At 36.5% G+C, this 18189-nt stretch overlaps 1 protein-coding gene across 5 annotated transcripts in view; it reads left to right on the plus strand.

Moving 5' to 3' along the window:
- Positions 1 to 18189, plus strand: part of nlgn2a (neuroligin 2a) — a 308659-nt gene that overhangs the window by 173183 nt on the left and 117287 nt on the right. For 4 of the 5 annotated variants that reach the window (XM_038279104.1, XM_038279106.1, XM_038279105.1 and 1 more), the window contains one exon: positions 8130 to 8183. The exons of the other annotated variant lie outside the window; for it this stretch is intronic. In XM_038279104.1, coding sequence (XP_038135032.1) covers positions 8130 to 8183 — 54 coding nt within the window. The remainder of the gene's footprint in view (positions 1 to 8129; positions 8184 to 18189) is intronic. 5 annotated transcript variants of the gene reach the window in all.

Genomic DNA, 18189 nt, shown 5'->3' on the forward strand with positions numbered 1-18189 from the left:
CTTATATCAGCCATCCAAGCATTATATATACAATAATCCCTTGATTGCTACACATTGTCTTTTTGCCTGCAGTATGTATAAACAGTTGTAGTATGAAGTTCTTCCCCACAGCCATTAGTCTGCTGAATTTTGTTTAAAATAGTTATTTTAATAATTACTGTTTTTCAAGGCTGTACTTTCAAAAATAAAATTGTCTAGAGCCGTTTTAAACTAAATTTCTTTCTGCTTACACTCGTGTATACAAAATGACTAAGTCTAAGGTCAGGCTATCTGTTTTGGGTTTTGTGGTATTTTTGTTTTAGTGGTTTGGGAAGAGAGTAACAAGATACAGGTTGAAAATAATTCTTAGATACATATATAAAATAGGAGCTCAATAATTCGTTTTTTAAATATTGAAGAAAATAAATGATTCACACATAATCAAAGTTGAACCCCCTTTGATGAATTCATCTATTCCAAAAAAAGTTAAATTCTTTCTGTTTTATTCTGATTATAATAACAGGCCCCGATATTTATGGAATCTGCAGGTATTTAATTTGCTGTGTAGAAAGCAGACAAGGGGGTTCCTCATGCCTGGGAAGGGGGGATGACTGCTCATCACTGCTTTGATTGGATGAAATATTTTTAAAAATGTCAAGAACCCCCCCACCCCTGCCGCCCGCCCACACACACACGACTTGATGTTAACTGCCTTGCCCGCTTATCGCAAAAGATGTCAATCAACCTGTGCTTTTTCCTACTTTTTTTCAGCTTGTTTCTGGCTGGTAATGATTGCTTGATTTTTGCTTTTCCAATGTTGTCACCTCACATGAGGAAAAAAAAAAAAGAGTTTCCGTTGTTCTTTGAAAGTCACTTCAGTCATCAAACCTTTTCAGACCTTTACAGATTTTTGACAGAAAGTTTTTGATGCACATCAATAACAAAGACAATTACCTCTATAATTGGATGGGGCCGGAGAATAAAGCTTTTACTGCCACTTGTTTCAGGGATAATTGCCGCCTTCACTTATTTCTTTGACAAGAAAAAAGTCAGTTCAATATACACTGCTGGAAAATAACTCAAGATCAAACTTTACTTCAACTTTTTTTAAGGTTGCTAGACATTTTTATCATGAGCAGTACTAAAAAAAAGTAAATTAACCAATCTTTTGGTGACCAAACCTCTAATAGAATAATATAAGATTAACTTTGTGCTTATACTCTTATATCCTGCAGGGCCTGAACTGTTGTTATCCCACTGGTAGATATGTCTTTTTAAAAGTCTTCCATTTATTGAGCTTTTATTGCAGGATCATTATTGTGAACTGTAAAATTAACTGGAGGATCTTCTCTTGTTTCGAGTGCCACACCTTTTAGTAACCTGCTGGTAATACTTTGTGTTTGGATTATTATTATTATTCAACTATGTGCTTGTTAAACCATATTTCCTTCCTGTTAAAGGTATATTGGAGGTTTTTCCTGAATTTTTAAATAGACCTGCCCTCTTTAAAAAAAATGCAAAACCCTCTACCTGCTTTCAAGAGGTAACCTCTGTTAAACACGTGCAAGAGAATGCACAAGCCCATTTTTCCTCATCCACACACTGTTTAAAAGTTACTTATTTTCCAAAAGAAGATTTCCAATTTTTACACTATGTCAGACTTAACACTGGTAAGTGAAAACGGGGAAGATCGCATATGAACCCCCTTACGTAAACATATCACTAGAATGATTGACAATTAGGAGGACCAATTACATCCTCCACTATACCTTTAAGTTTCAAGCCTAACGTTTTCCCAAGAAGTATATTTAATTAGGGCAGCTCTTCTGTGAAGATAAAAACTAATAATCTTCATTATGTACCTAACAAAAATTTGGGGATGAAATAGGAGCATAAGGACAAAGTGGATTATTTTTAACAGACAGCTCTTTCCCTTTGCATTCAGGTTGTCCTTGATCTAAGAACACTGTAGTACTTTGATATGGCTGGAGCCAGTGAAGTCTCCTCGAGTACAAACTTGTATGATGTAATTATGTGAGATTTGATGATGTGGCAGGGTGTGACACTGTAAGTGTATAAAATGCTTCGTTAACTGGTATGCTGGGCTGAAGAAGGGAGTCCGGTGGTAAGCGCTGCCAGCTGTAACCCGAACCATTTCTCTATGAGTACAATTAAAACATCTGTCAAAACCTTTTGTCACGTCTCATAATAATTTAACACATAAACCTTATAAAGTCTTATTAAAAGTGTTTGTTCTGACTGATCTCTTCTCGGGAAAGAATACGGGAGAGAAAGCTTAATGATGTAAACATAGAGAATAAAGAAGGAACAATCTTCGACCTTGTCTCTTTGCACTCTTTTAATATCATCCTCCGCCCTTTTTCACTTTTGCTCATCTAGCATGTTTTTTTTCAATATGCAGGTTTGACGCTGGTGAACATGAATTACGACTTTCTTTTATTTTTGAGTCTTTTGAGCTCCGGGTTTGGTTATTAAATGTTGTAAATAAAACCTTTTAGTTTCCAGTGGGAGAAAATCTGAGTGATTAGTATAAATGCACAACAACTGAGTCAATTAAACAGGCATAAGAAGAAAACAACATGAAATGCCAATATGTTGAATTTCTTTTCTTTTTAATTTGTGAAGACTGACATTTTGTGTTTTGTAACATTTTTAAATATATATGTATATATTTGTACCATTTCCTTTTTTAGTTAAATTTTTGAATTGGTCCTCAAGAACTCATGCTGATCCCAAATTTACAACCCCCATGTCGTGAACATCTGTTGGAGCTTCATATCCTGCTGAAAGACCATCTGATGCCCTATTTACAGTTTTAGTGGCACAGGCCACCAAGTTTCCTTTGAAAATGTCCTGGCATTTCAAAGAAGTCATACTTCAAGGTTCCCAGGGGATTTGGAAAAAGATCATCCCCACATAGTCAAGGAATTCTCTCTCTCTCTCTATCTCTCTTTATATATATATATATATATATATATATATATATATATATATATATATATATATATATATATATATATATACACACACACACACACATGTATTTTTTTTCACTTTTCCCCTTTGTTTCCAGAACGATTCGAATTTTGTCTGACCAATGCGAGCAGTTTCAGTAGCATTCAGGAACTCCCTAAATACCATCTACAAAGAAGTAAAAATGTCTTAAATTAAGTGTATTCACCGTTAATTTCAGCAAGTAAATAAGATGATTTGCCAATTGAATAAGTATTTTTAGTTTTTAGATATTCTGCACTTGAAATAAGACAATGCAATTGTTTTTTCTTGTTTTAAATGTAAACTGTCTTGCTCCTTTGGCAAAGTGTCTCACTTATCTTCTCAATTAAAAAACAAATGCACAAAAAACAACATATTTAGATTTTATATTTTGCAGTGTACAGTTTTTTTTTTTTTTTTTTTTGGTAAGGATAGAAGCTTGCTTTTACTGGCATTGCTTCCAAACTACTGGCTTCACCCACAAACAAATCAGAGGCAACCAGCTAAAATATATATGCTTAAAACTGATGTCCTTTTTTTATATATATATATATATGTAAAGTGCCCCTAAACACAACTTTTCACGTTCTGATATTTTATATGAACTGCAAAGGCTAATTCTAGTGTTAAAAAAAATAAATAAATAGATAAAATGATTGTGGCGTACTTTGGATTTTCCCATTGGCCTTTGGTTCTTAATTTTGTATGTGTTTGGAATTTGTTGAGAAATGTCAACCTACACTGTCATATTTGGGGGGGAAAAAAAAAACAGTCTAGAAACAGTCTGTGGTAAAACTGAGCTTTTAAATCATACAATGATGATGGGAACTTACAGGGAATTCCCTAAAAGACCAGAACATGTGGAAACTAGTGAAAAGCAATAAATAAAAAGCAAAGAAAGGAGCGGAGAGTGACATTGGATCAAAGCCAGCTAATCAGCAGAATGCTGAACAGCTTGGAGAGTGCAGAAACAAAGTGGAACTACAGTAAACATAAAGGAAAATTACAAACCACAAACTAATAGAAATAAATGAACAGAAACAAATGAACTTTGATGTACAGTTGCAGCCATTCAAAACGGCTCTTCTAAGTCAAGAGTGACTTCCTTCTTCTCCTGGGCATGCATATTTTCTTACTCTGACTCCACCCTTTCACTGAATTCCAGGGTCTGGCCAGTAGACGGTGCTTCTCTTCAGATCTTAATGTCCACAAATCATTACAGAATATTTTAGTACAAAGATTGATGTTTAAAGAAGGAATCTTAGGGGACTAGCCAAGCGCCCATCAAGGAAAGTTAGAAAATTTTGAATGGCTACTACTGCAAATGACAAACTAAAAATATGCAGAGAAAAGAAATAATGAATATAAGAAGATTAAATCTAAAGGAATATATCATTACAGCATCCTTTTTAGAACATGACAAAACAGCAAGGAACGGATGAAACCAGAAAGGAAAAGTAAAACCCCAGAATCAACCAACAATTTAAAAACTCCTTTTAGATGCGTCTCGGTTAAATGGGCAGATGAAATAAGAGCTAAATGACTTTTTAATCATCTCCATTTGTACTTTGTGATTCAAACAAACTCTGGGACATGTTCTCCTATAATGGTTTTCTTGTAAGATTTAAACTCCTCATGAATTAACTTCCTCAGTACGTCTGCTCCTGCATGTTTTAATGCGTTAGAAGCTAGAGAAAGCTAAAATAACTCTGAAAACCCTCCACAGTCCACTTATCAGGCGCAAGCCAGCACTCCCCTTTAGTTCTGCTAAAATTAAATATGATTGGATGGAAGGTTAGCATTTGCTCCCTGGTGAGGGGAGCGGAGGATGAATTTTAACAAAGTGACACTTTTTTTGGTCATCACTGGGGCAAAAACTGATTAATGCGGGACAAATGGTTCATATACTTTAATAGAGGATTACTTAGGAGAGGCATTTTGGGCAAAATAGGTTAATCGAAATTACTGGCAAATTTAAATATGTTTTTACACGAATCTAATTTGTCGTTAACTCAAATGTCGTTCACTAAAGATGAAAGTGTGCTGTGAAGGATGTTTTTACCTTTTTTATTATCCCACTCACTGTGCTTTTTGCGAGCATAAGCTTGGGTCTTCCTCAACCCTTTTCTGTATGTTCCAGTTGTTTTACACACTTTAAATAAAGCTCTGACTGCGGATAAGGGCAAATTTAGGTGACTATTTTTTAACCTTTCCTGAGTTTTAAGCAAGTTTCTTTCTCTTAAGTGACACGTTTTGTCTTCTTTTTCATTTTAAACAGGCACCATAAAAACTAACCCCACAACTTTGGGTCACATTTAAAGCCAGAAACTGCATAACCATCAATGCATTAATAAGCCTTTTGTCTTAACTTGGTTGTTGCAGTTTTGCACTGTACTGACATCTTTTGGTGTTCTTGTCACTATATTTTGATGATTAAAGACATTCATTCTTATATCTAATCCCGTAATTTAAGATGATGCGTTCCTGTTTTTCCTCAAGAAATCAAGAAATTGTATTTTAAGCCTGGGGAGCTATTTTCAGCTTGTTTTCATCATCACAGCAAAAGGAAAACTTTATTGTATTCTCATCGCTTTGTTTCATGTTTAGAGTTGGAAAACGTTTTTAAATGCTGTGGTATATAAAAAAAAAATTATAATAATATTAATAGAAGGCCCGCTTTTTAAGTCCAATAGAGTATCAGATAATTGATTCTTAAAGTCCCCCTTTTGGACTTTGTAAGAGGTTTAAAACTGAGGTTTGAGTTAAAAAATATTTTCATTTTTATTTGATTTTTGAAGATTTGTTTTCTTTTTCATGTCAAAGCTCTCACTGAAAAAAATCTCAAGCTTACACTTTTACAGGTATACATTATAAATATGGTTTTATTTAGTCCGTGAATGGTTGGTCATTTCAGTCTTTGACTTTGATATGGGAATGGAATGCCAGTCGTTTCAGGAAATGCTTCCAGCATTGAAATTCTGCCAAGTTTGCTAGAAATTTGTAATGTTTGAATAGAAGGAGCAGTCCAAAGGCCTCATCAGATAAATGTTAAATCTGATTTATTTTACTGTGAAATCATCTGAGCTTTCCAAGAATTCTTAAATCTCTATTAAAAATATCCACATTGGATGGTGTTGCTACATAAAATGTCACTGTTCTTCATTTACATTTTTTTGATGATAGACCAATGAAATGTATTAATTTGACAGGAAAAGGAAAGAATATGTTGCATAGGGTTATAACCCATAGCTAACTTTAGAATCAGCTCCTGTCTTTTAGGTACAGTACATCTCTACCTGCCTTCTGCATCTGGAGTTAGGTATTTTTTCTTGCAATTCAATCAGCTTGGATAGAGAGCCTTTTTTCGACATCTACTGCTTCCCATTTGAAATCAGGTCAAGACTTTGACTGGGCCATTCTAAAGAAAGATACTCTACTATACACTTTGATCTCAATGGTTGGTTGGTTGTTTTGGGTTTTTGTCCTGCTGAATGATAAATCCATGGTCTAGAGTCTTTTGCAGAGTCTTGCAGGTTTTTCTTTTTTATCTTCTTCGGTTTTGCTCCATCCATCTTTCCATTAACTGAACAGTTTTCCTGTGCCTACCAAACACAAGCATCCACAAAGCACTCTGCTGCCTCTGCTACTCTGAAATACAGGTGTTTTCAGGGTTGCATGAAGTGCCGGTTTTTAAGAAAATATCATTTAAATATAGACAGGAGAAGTTGAATTTAGTTTCATTTAAGGCTCAGACACTTTTTCTACTGTTTCCCATTTTTAACTCACGCTTGGAGAAAAAAAAAAACAACAAAAAACAATTAAACAGGGCTTCTATTGTGTTTTTTTTCAATAGTGCCAGAATTTTGAGTGACTAGAACAGTGTTTGTTCTGTCACTGATATTTCATATAAAACCACAACAAAATAAGCTGACGATTGTGCTTCTATCACAGGAAAAAAAGTCAAACTGGTCAAGAGGTGTAAATACTTGTGTGACACTCTATCTGCACGGCCATAAAGATTTAAGAGATTTGCAAACTACTTTCAATGATACTTGCTCTTGTGGATAAAATATAAAGTCGAGAGATGAAATCAGAAATATCTGTTTCTATATATTTTTTAACCTATCAAGTATGTTTACTAAATAGATGTCAATGTGCTCTTATCAAGGGGGGCAATGCCGGGGGAAAAAAACAAAAAAACTTGGTTTCCTTTCTGTTTGTTTACACAGATAGAGGAAATAAAAGTGGAGATAATTTTTCTTCTCCACTTTTCTTCATGCCATTCTTTTAATTTAGCAAAACTACAGCCTGCAGGCAGACAGGGGTCAGATCACGCCCCCTTTTTACCTGCACTCCTCCATGCAATCAGTACAACGCTCAGTTGTCATTTGGAAGTGACAAACCGCTGCTGTTGTGCCATGTAATTATTTTCCCGCCCGAGGAAGAAACACTAAATACCTCACAGATGCTGTAACAAACTCATGAAAATACCTTTTTTCTGTTTGATCAGAAACATGTTTAACATGCATTTTACCATAACAGGCTTGTTGTCTTTGCAGCTCCTGAACTATTAAAGAGGTCTTTGTGTCTGGGTGTGTTTTTCTAAAGAGGTTTCATTTTGTCACATCAATAAATCACGTTCTGTGGTGTTTGAGCATCAGGACTCAAAACCTTCCGTTCGGTTTTTCTTCTTTTACTTATTTTTTAAGATATCAGTGACTTTTTAGAAAGGGTTTCTTGGTCCTGTTATACAAACTCATACGGCCATGTTATGTTCATTTTTTTTCCACTACTGCCCAGTAAGACTCCAAAGGTTGCACTGAGGACATAAACAGGGTTTAAACTAAATCAAAACAATACGGCAGCCGATTTCTTCTTTGATCTTGTGTCTTTTCTTGTGATAAATCTGTGTCTGTGATGGTTTTTCTTTTTTTTTTCTTTTTGCTTTTGTACTCTTTTTAAAGAAAGGAAAGAAAAACAATGAGCAAACATGAACTCTTGAACTTATTTGTCCTTTTTTTCACTCTTGCTTCTTTTCTTTTTTTGATATTCTTTTTTTTTTATCGGTTTTTGCCAGTAATCTTTTTTGAAATTTTCTCTTTTCTCTTTTTCCCCCCTTTTTTTCTTAACCCTAGGTCCGCTCACAAAAAAAACTGATGAATCTTCAATGAACAAGCCTCGAGATGAAGGTATTTTTGTTGCATGTTTTTCCCTTTTTCCCTTCTTGTTTTGAAAGTCTTTTTTGGGGGGATGTGTGCACACACACACACACACACACACACACACCTTCATAATATCAGATGCATAAAATTGTGTTGCTGAACAAATGTCCTGCTGACCACTTCAGTTTAGAAAGGTGCTTTCTGAATGTTAATCATTAGCCTTATGTAACCTTAGCTGAGCAAATCGAGCTAATGGAACATTATAAAACCATTCACTGTGTTTTTCAGGTGCTTATCTTGCTCTCAAATAACAAAGGCTGCTCAGACACCATCATCAGCGCTGTGCCCTTGAAAATACATTGGCCAAATGGTGGCCTTGTCCCAAAAAACAAATTGTTGTGCAGATTTTTGAGTAACAAAGCCTCTATTGAATCCACAGCAAACAATGAAGCATTATTACCACACCTCAGCCTCTTTCTCATGGCTGAAATTGCTGTTGGATGAGCTTTGCAGAAATATTAAGCTGTACTTAGCCGGAGTCAGGGATGATAACATCAAATCAAGTTGGGGGAAAAAAAGGAGAACATTCAAGGACACCTGTGCACCACTTTGGAAACTGTGGGTCTAATCTGCTGCCGGGGGGAAAGGAGAATGAAGTTCAGCCCACCTTCAGTTTACCTCCTACCCACTGCACTTATATTGTGGAGAAAATTTTGTCCACACCTTTATTTCTTGTCTTTGTTCTCTTGTTCTTGTTTCTTGGGGGAAAAAAGATAACAGACGATAAGTTGATATTATTTCTTTGCTATTTTTAAAGGTTTTGCTGGTCTTTGTTTTTGTTTTTTTTACTTCAGACGCTTTGATTTGAGGGTTTTTTTTTTTCCTTTTTCCTTTTTTTTAAGTTGGGAGCTGACGGAAGTTTGACACACGAGGATTTTCTCTGTGATCAAACAAGCCGAAGCATTCATGACTTTTTGGGCTGCCGCAGTCAGGAAAGCAGGGAAAACAGTTAAGCACTGAGGAAGGATGCCCCCTTTCACCCTCATTCATCTTCCCAAAGTAGAGTTTACCAGATTTGGAGGGGAACCTTTAATTTCATTTGTCCAGTCCTGTAGCTAAATCCTGTTCAAAGTCAGATTAAATTACATCTAAAGCTCAAAATAGCTAAATTTTCCTCCACGTATAACAAAAATAAAGCTGAAAGGAGGCTTTAAAACTACTAATTACAATAATTAGTCCTTATGGAAAATAATGTATAGCTGTGAAAAAAGCAGCACAATCTTTTCACAGAAGAAATTAATCTAATCGCTGAACATTAGTTCCACCATAAACCATAATTATTGGGAAGTCTGCGTAGGTGTTTTATATATATATATATATATATATATATATATATATATATATATATATATATATATATATATATATATCTATACAGTGTATAGATATATATATATACAATGGATAGATAGATAGATAGATAGATAGATAGATAGATAGATTGATTCAAAGCTGACCTAAACTTAATAGGGTTTTGTTCAGCTTTGTTCGCCTCATCATTACTCAGATCACAGATCTGTTTGGTGTTACTCATTTAAGTCTTTTTCAAGTTAAACTTTGTTTGATTTAGATTTTCAGTCTTAGTTAATTATTTTTTATTCCAAAATGATTTGATTGATATATATTGATATAATAAAATTTTATTTTGATCCAAACTATTTTACGCTCATATGTTTTTAATACATTTAAATCTTCTCATATTTTATGTACAGTACATGCTATATCAGACAAGGTCTATTTTCACTTCAGTTTATTTAAATCTAACACAGCAAGTGTGCATTTTTTATTTAAAGCTACAGTGTTTAATAATTACAGGGATATACAGTCAGAAATGTAATATATTATACATAACTATGTTATTTATCATCATCTACGAGCTCAGCCTCTTAACCTTAATATTTGCGTTGCCTTAGAATTCGTTATTTATAATTACATAGGAGCGGGTCTCGCAGCCATAGAGGCAGACATCTTTGCGCTACGGCAGCGCAGAGCCAACAAACTATCCATCCATCCATCATCTTCCTCCGCTTATCCGGGGTCGGGTTGCGGGGGCAGCAGCTTAAGAAGGGAGGCCCAGACTTCCCTCTCCCCAGCCACTTCTTCCAGCTCTTCAGGAGGAACCCCAAGGCGTTCCCAGGCCAGCCGAGAAACATAGTCTCTCCAGCGTGTCCTTGGTGTTCCCCGGGGCCTCCCCCCGGTGGGACGTGCCCGGAACACCTCACCATGGAGGCGTCCAGGAGGCATCCTAAACAGATGCCCAAGTCACCTCAACTGGCTCCTCTCGACATGGAGGAGCAGCGGCTCTACTCCGAGTCCCTCCCGAATGACCAAGCTTCTCACCCTATCTCTAAGGGAGAGCCCAGCCACCCTACGGAGGAAACCCATTTGGGCCGCTTGTATCCGCGATCTCGTTCTTTCGGTCATGACCCAGAGTTCATGACCATAGATGAGGATAGGAACGTAGATCGACCGGTAAATCGAGAGCTTCGCTTTTTGACTCAGCTCTCTCTTCACCACGACGGACCGGTACAGTGCCCGCTTCACAGCAGACCCTGCACCAATCCGCCTGTCGATCGCCCACTCCCTTCTTCCCTCATTCGTGAACAAGATCCCAAGATACTTAAACTCCTCCACTTGTGGCAGGACACCCCCCCTGACCCGGAGAAGGCACTCTACCCTTTTCCGGCTCAAGACCATGGCCTCGGATTTGGAGGCACTGATCCCCATCCCGGCAGCTTCACACTCGGCTGCGAACCGATCCAGCGAGAGCTGCAGATCACGACCTGATGAAGCCAATAGGACCACATCATCTGCAAAAAGCAGAGACGCAATCCTAAGGCCACCAAAACGGATCCCCTCAACACCTTGGCTGCGCCTAGAAATTCTGTCCATGAAGGTAATGAACAGAATCGGTGACAAAGGGCAGCCCTGGCGGAGTCCAACTCTTACCGGAAACGAGCCCAACTTATTGCCGGCAATGCGGACAACAAACTAGCGATTGCGAGATCGCCCATTACGCTCGAAAGTAACTACGGCAAGTTGAAAGAGATGAACTGAGACGGTACTGAACAATAGATGGCAGTATTAAAATTATCTATGTAAACAAACCTCATCACTTGAGAAGGTAGGTGATGCGCGGACGTTGTGGAAGACATTTTGTCCCGTAACGCTCGCCGTACTGTTGGGGGGTAGAAGCGGTGGGGGGGAGATGTTCATGTTGCTGCGGTCTGCAGTCTGAACGTTAGATGTCGCTGAAAATTACACACTGTAGCTTTAAGTAAGATGTAATACACTGAAACCCCTTCAGTTTAGATGCAAAAAAATGTATCCAGCTCTTTTCAGGTGTATTTATTCCAGCTAAATCTGGTTTGATTTAGTCATACTTAATTAAGTTTTTCATAGTTCAGTTAAATTAATTTGTTTTTGTTAAATCCAATAGAAATTAATTTGATTTAATATATTATTTTATTTGATTCACTTTGTTACCAATTCACTTGAGTTATATCTGGTCAGTTTATTTATTTTATTTTATTTTTTTTTTAGTATGGAAACATGCATCTACTGTAAGTTACTGATATATAATCCTAGTTTATTAAAATTTTTTTACTTAGTTACATTAAATTCCTGTTTAGTGTGGTAGGATTATTATTTGTCATTCACATATGCTTCCTTTAAAACTCTGATATTATCTACCTGATTGGTATAGTAGATGTATGACAGCTTCCCTACTCATGGTTCAACAAAAAGGCCCTTCCCAGTCAAATGCCAGCCGAATGGCAGCACACTTCCCTGAAACTCCCAGCAAAATCCCCTCCAACTTCCAGCCACTGGAGTGACCTCCTCCTTCTCCTGGGCGTGCACATTTTTTTAGTCTTACTCCAGCCTTTTACTGAATTACAGGGTCTTACTAGGAGAGGACGCTTCTCTTCAGATCTTAATGTCCACAAATCATGACAGAAAGAATAAATAAATACAAAGATTTATGTTTAAAAAATAATTGTAGGGGATCAGCCAAAATCCCATCAAGGAAAGTGAGGAAATTCTGAATGGCTCCTACTGTATGGAGGATATTTTATAGAGATTATAATTCTTGACAAAGAAGGCTCTAGTTTCTATCGTATTCTAATTGCTAACCAGTTAAGACATAAATATCTTTTTCAAAGTTAGTTTGGTGTATTTATAATCTATATCTGAAGAATAACATTTTGTTGTGTTTACCGTAAATGAATGTAATACCGCATTTAAATAAATAGATACTAGAATGCCTATCTCTTGAGAAAAATAACTGATAATTTCTATTTCTAGCTGTCAACAGCCATCATTTCTGCTCAATGTCACTATAAATGTCTAAATAGTCAAAAGAGATCAGTGTAGCGAAACAGCATCATTGTGTGCTTACACCCAGGAGATTTTGCTCTTAAACAACAACCTGTTTGGATGCAGAAAAGGTGCTTTATTATCCTGGGAACAATGCAGAAGTGGCACAGCTACAGGGCACAGCATTGTGTTAAAATCCAACTCAGCGAGCTGTTGTTTTCAGTCCCTCCCTGGTGGATGAGACTCATAAACCCCTTCACTGTTGTGATATGTAATCTTTTATTCCAGGTTGCTTTCTTCCATTCCTTCACAACCTAACAGTTTCAGCTTGTCTTTCATCACCATAAAACATCTCGAGCCATCTTTTCAACCATACAGTTTTCAATTCATATTGTTCCTCAGTGACCTCATCTGAACTGGGTGGCTTTAGTATGAGGTCGCTTCTGCTGGAGGTGTTGGAAAGTAAAGAGCATTTAGGCACAGAGGTTGTGATCAGCTTTCAGACAGATTGATATGGAGTACAGCACGCCATGTTGAGCTAGTGTGTGTGCACAGAGAGGAAGATGATGGGATTACAGACTAAAACGAGATTGAACTAGATCAACAAAGAGACAACGGAAGTGCTCTACTTTCATACTTTCCTTCATGAGTCTGCCTGGATCAGAGACAAACTAGAACCACCTGAGCCCCAAATCAGACCCACATTCCTGGCAGGAACAGTTTCACCTCTCTTTGATGAGCTCAGACACTCATGAGCTCAGTGAAACGAATGAATGCAGCAGGGCAAAGGCGACAGCATGAAGGAACCTTCACAGCTAAACGAATTAAAAGATACAGAGGAAATTAAAATGGCCTCACACATCATTGCACAATAAAGTGCAGGAATAAAATTTTAAAGCCCCTGTCAAATGAAATGCATGTTTTCAATTCCTATCAGCGGGTAGATAAAGCTTATTGAGCAAATAAGCGAACAATTATTTCTGCACCATTTACAAGACAAACATAGGATTTAGATGTAGAATGTTTTGATACAATCCTTTCTACATTATTTGGGAAATCATTGATTTTCATTTTTTTGTGTGTGTGGAAAAAAAGATAAGACATTTTTCCTTTACACATTTTTCATAATATGGATAAACTGTATGGATGCAAAGTAGAAAAATAGATAAGACTGCATAGATAGATACAGCAAACTACTGAATGTATTTTTTACTTGTAGGAGATATATTTGTGAAGATTCTCAGTCATCCAGCTGATGGCTTGAAAAAGTTCAGTTTAGGCAACTTGACCTGAAGTTTTCTGGAAGATGTTTTGCCTTTCTTCCCAGAGGCTTCTTCAGTTCTAGCTAGTGATGGGGAGCAATGAGATCAATATTCTGTAGGTGCAGCAAAGAATTAGGGGAAAAAACAAACGAAAGGTAGCTTTGATCCCTCCCACTGGGTTGGCCATATGTTGCTGTAGCCTCTGAAAAAACAGGAGGATTTTCAACCAGCAACGAATCCCTGTGCATTTCAAACCCGGCAACACCCTGAGACAAAAACTGGTTTACCCTAAAGACAAGACACCCAGAAACAAGGCCAACAACGTGGTTTACAGCATTCAGTGAAGTGAAGATTGCACAGACCTGTACATTCGAGAGACCAAGCACAGACTAAACGGGTGCATGGCTCAACACAGGAGGGCCGACTCCTCAGGATAGGACTCAGCGGTTCACCGACACATGAAGGCCAAAGGACACACGTTTGAGGACAACAACGTCCATATTCTAGTTTTACTATCTGCTTTTATCATGTTTTTGTCTTTACTTACTTTTATTCTGCTTTTATTTTTCAAAACAATTCGTTTTTATATTTACAAAAACCTTTACAGGAGATGAAAAAGGGGTTTACCCCCCAAAAAAAAATCCAATTTCCATGAAATGAAACATGACGGTAGTTTATACTATTTCAATATTAACATTGATTAGTGCGCTTATAGCCACTTGAAAAACATTCTTTTTCTGTTGTTTTGAAACCATCATCTCCTGGTATAAAATAAGTATTCTATAAAAAAAAAAATGTTCTTCTCCTCTTTAGTTAACCTGTTGGGGGTAGGTTGTTTTTAGAAACAGACAGTTTTGATCGTAATGCATTTCCTGTCTTGGGAACTGTAGTAATGTTACCAACATTTTGTTTGAAACACTTCATGTTATAAATATACAGTAATGTGTTACTTTTGTAACACGCTATCACCAACTCTGCCAACCTATTCTCATTATGAGTGTGTGTGAAATCATACGAAAAGTTATGCACCGTAATTTCGTACGTTTTGGATGTTTTTTTCGTCGTATACGCATGCGCATACGTGAATATACCATTCACGAATATAGAATATAAATTACAATTAGCCCTAACCCTGACCCTAACCCTAAGACAAAAACAGCAAACAACGTAGTTAGAGACATGAATAAGTGATGATTGCACTGTTTTTCCCATTTTTACGTCTGTCCGCGGATCTGCTTTTTTTTTTCTGTCTGCCAGCGCATGCGCACTGATGTGGTTTTTTGAGGAAAAATGTCCAAAAACTTACGAAATAGTGTGCATAACTTTTCGTACGATTTCATACGCACTCATAATGAGAATATGTTGACTCTGCTATAGATTTACTCTAAAACACACTCTCTAAACTAGGTTGTTGTGGCCAAGATAATCTCTTTTTGCCATGAATGCTGGGCTGGAACCAGCAGTACTTGTGAATGCAAATACCCCTGGAAAATTACCCTGGATCTTGGTTTGCTATTGGATGTAATGCAGAGCTGCTGTACTTCATACTCCAAATTGGGAAAGCATAGCCTTGCAGTTTTAAGACACTAAATTAAAGCAGTTACCCTCAAAACACAAACAAACTGTAGCATCCTGAGTAAATTAATGCAAACAGGGGAAAAATATGCAAACACCTACATCTCGACACCTTATTACTGTTTGTTACTTTGAATAATTCGTCACTTGCAGACACATAAGGCAGTATTTAGGAACAGCAGAGGCAATTATTGTGTAAAAAATGTCTCGAACATCAACAGCAAAAGCCCACAGGGTTTACGTAACAACCTCACAAAAACGGTACATGGAACAACCACAAAAACCCATTAAAGTGATTGTCTACACCCTCTGCGCCTCTAACAATCATCGGACATGAAACTTTATGTTTCCAATTATTGCAGATATACAGTAATAGATCACAGTAAAACAACAATGGCCCCAGCAACTTCAGTCAAGGCAATCAAAGGGAATATTTACTACAGTATGCTGCATTCAAAGTGAATGTCATCATACTGCTTGTAAAAGTTTATGCATGGAGCCCACTGAATGTCTCAGAGCAGAACAATGGATCCACTTTTGTGTGCTGACTAAAAGCCTCTAAGAATAGTTGTGCCAAAACTGGTGATTTTGTCACATTTTACATGAGACAGCACAGTTGGCTGAATCTGCTCTAAAATAATGGATCTTAATTAAAGATGTCACTGCAGATAAAAATGTACTAGATGTTTTTGTTGATGTGTCACTGCCTGTCATTGGGCTGCTGATTTTATTCGTTTAGATTTGTGACTTAATTTCAAGTGACTGGTGTTTGATGTGAGCAGAGGCAAAACACAGTGGTGTTGGTGTTTATTAAGGCAAACGCCTTTGCCATATGGAAAGCTATTTCAGATAAAAATGTTTTTAACTAATGGATGGTGGCAGACAGCAGTAGATTGTATGAAGAAATATTCCCATTTTTAAATCTTTTTTTTATTATTGTTTTTTTTCATCTTCATGTCTCTGTTCTAATGTTGTAATGGTTCTAATGTTAAATGATCCACTATAGAGGTCACGCATTAGATGATAGTGCATAGTCTCACCAGGGCAGACATTACCCTGTTAATGATCAAAAACATCTCTATTGCCTTAAATATACAGAAAAAAAGAAAAAAACAAATGGAAGAGAAACTATCAAGAAACATATATTAGGAGATCTGAAAATTTACTTTTGAGTCCTCTGTGGCATTTGGGGTAAAAAGAGTTTTACATCATGTAGGCATTTCAAATTTTAATGTTAATGAAACACTATAAGATTAATCCGATAGTTTCTACTTTTTTATGGACAATGGGTAAATATAATAAGTTTTACCTTTGTAAAATATTGTCTCCACCCATAAAACATATTCTAGCTGTTATACTTACAAGTGTATATCTATTGTAAGATAAATGCTGCATTTAAAGTATCTTATATTAAGTAACTTCAATTTAAAACTTGCTTTAACTGTTTACCAGTTTTTTTTTTAAATGCTTTAAGTATTTTTTTTTTCAGTTTTGAAACCTGTTATATATTATAATCAAGAAAAAGGCTATATGTCAAAATTTTAAAGTTCTTATAGTTTAAAAAACAGAATCAAGTACAGTAGATCAATGGAAGGCAAATGACTTGTACTTATGTAGCACTTTTTCAAGTCAACATTCCAAAGCAATATAAATTATATTCAGTCTTTCACCAATTCCATCACCAGCAGTTTAGCCAAAGCTGCTTTGGGGCATCACAGGTCCTCCACAAAGACACAACGACTGAAATGGATGCAGCAGCGATTAGAATAGTTGACTGCGCCACTGTTTGCCCTAAGTCCAATTTTAGTCCTTCATTGACAATCCTTAACCTCTAAATTTCCTTTAACTATCAAACTGAATTTATATACTAATAACCTTTAAACATGAATGATGCAACTTATTTGATCGCTTTTTGTTCAAGGAGGTGCTTGTAGGCTATTAAGATCTCTGTTGAGTTAAACAGCTTTTAATTCATGACACAGCTAACTTGTTCTAATCAGGATCAAGGTAGTAACAGTGAATGTAATGTGGGATCTTTGAATAAAAATGTACAAAACTGAGTTCTTAAACTAGAAAGCAACTACAAATATGGCAGAATTGAACAAAAAAGCATAGGGTTTGCCACAGTGTAAGGAGTGATTTTTAATTAATAGATTTTTAAATACAATTTTTGTTAACCAATTTTTTTATGTTATTAACTTTTGACGCCATGCTTGGTTATATCGTTTGATATTGCCATAGCAATCGGATGATTTTAGATTATTTTCTTTGGTAACATTTTGGCCCTGTTTATTAATATTAGTGGGTTTTTTTATGTCTTTTTCTTTTTTTAAAGGAAAGCCCTTAAATACAATTTTACAAACATATCCAAAAAACAGAGCTGATCATTAGTCCTCTGATAGATTTTCTGGTTTGGGTCAGAGCTTTTCAAGTATTTTAATGTGAAGTTTACAACAGTTGGAATTAAGAAAATATTTCTGTTTTAGTTTACCCACAAAAATTCTAATTTTAAAATGCAGTATAAGCCTACAGATATGGATTAAAGTCTTGGGATGGGTACCATTGACATTTGAACTGATACTGTAAGGGCCTGGGAACCTGTATCTGGAAATTCTCTCCTCCCTCATTCTGACTATTCTCACTCCCACTCACTCTCTGGCGTATTCCACCTGCAGTGTCCGGCCCCTGGTCTATTCCTTTTCTAGGTTACTCATCCAAGCAAATGTTGGTTCACAGCATCAAAGTCTTCTGCCGGGGCCAGAGCGCCAAAGACTTTATTTAATTTTTGTTAGTGTCTGCTTCTGTCTCCTTAAACCCTG

This window comes from Cyprinodon tularosa, unplaced genomic scaffold, assembly GCF_016077235.1.
Source record: "Cyprinodon tularosa strain WSP-4 unplaced genomic scaffold, ASM1607723v1 ctg148, whole genome shotgun sequence".
Taxonomy (NCBI): Eukaryota; Metazoa; Chordata; class Actinopteri; order Cyprinodontiformes; family Cyprinodontidae; genus Cyprinodon; species Cyprinodon tularosa.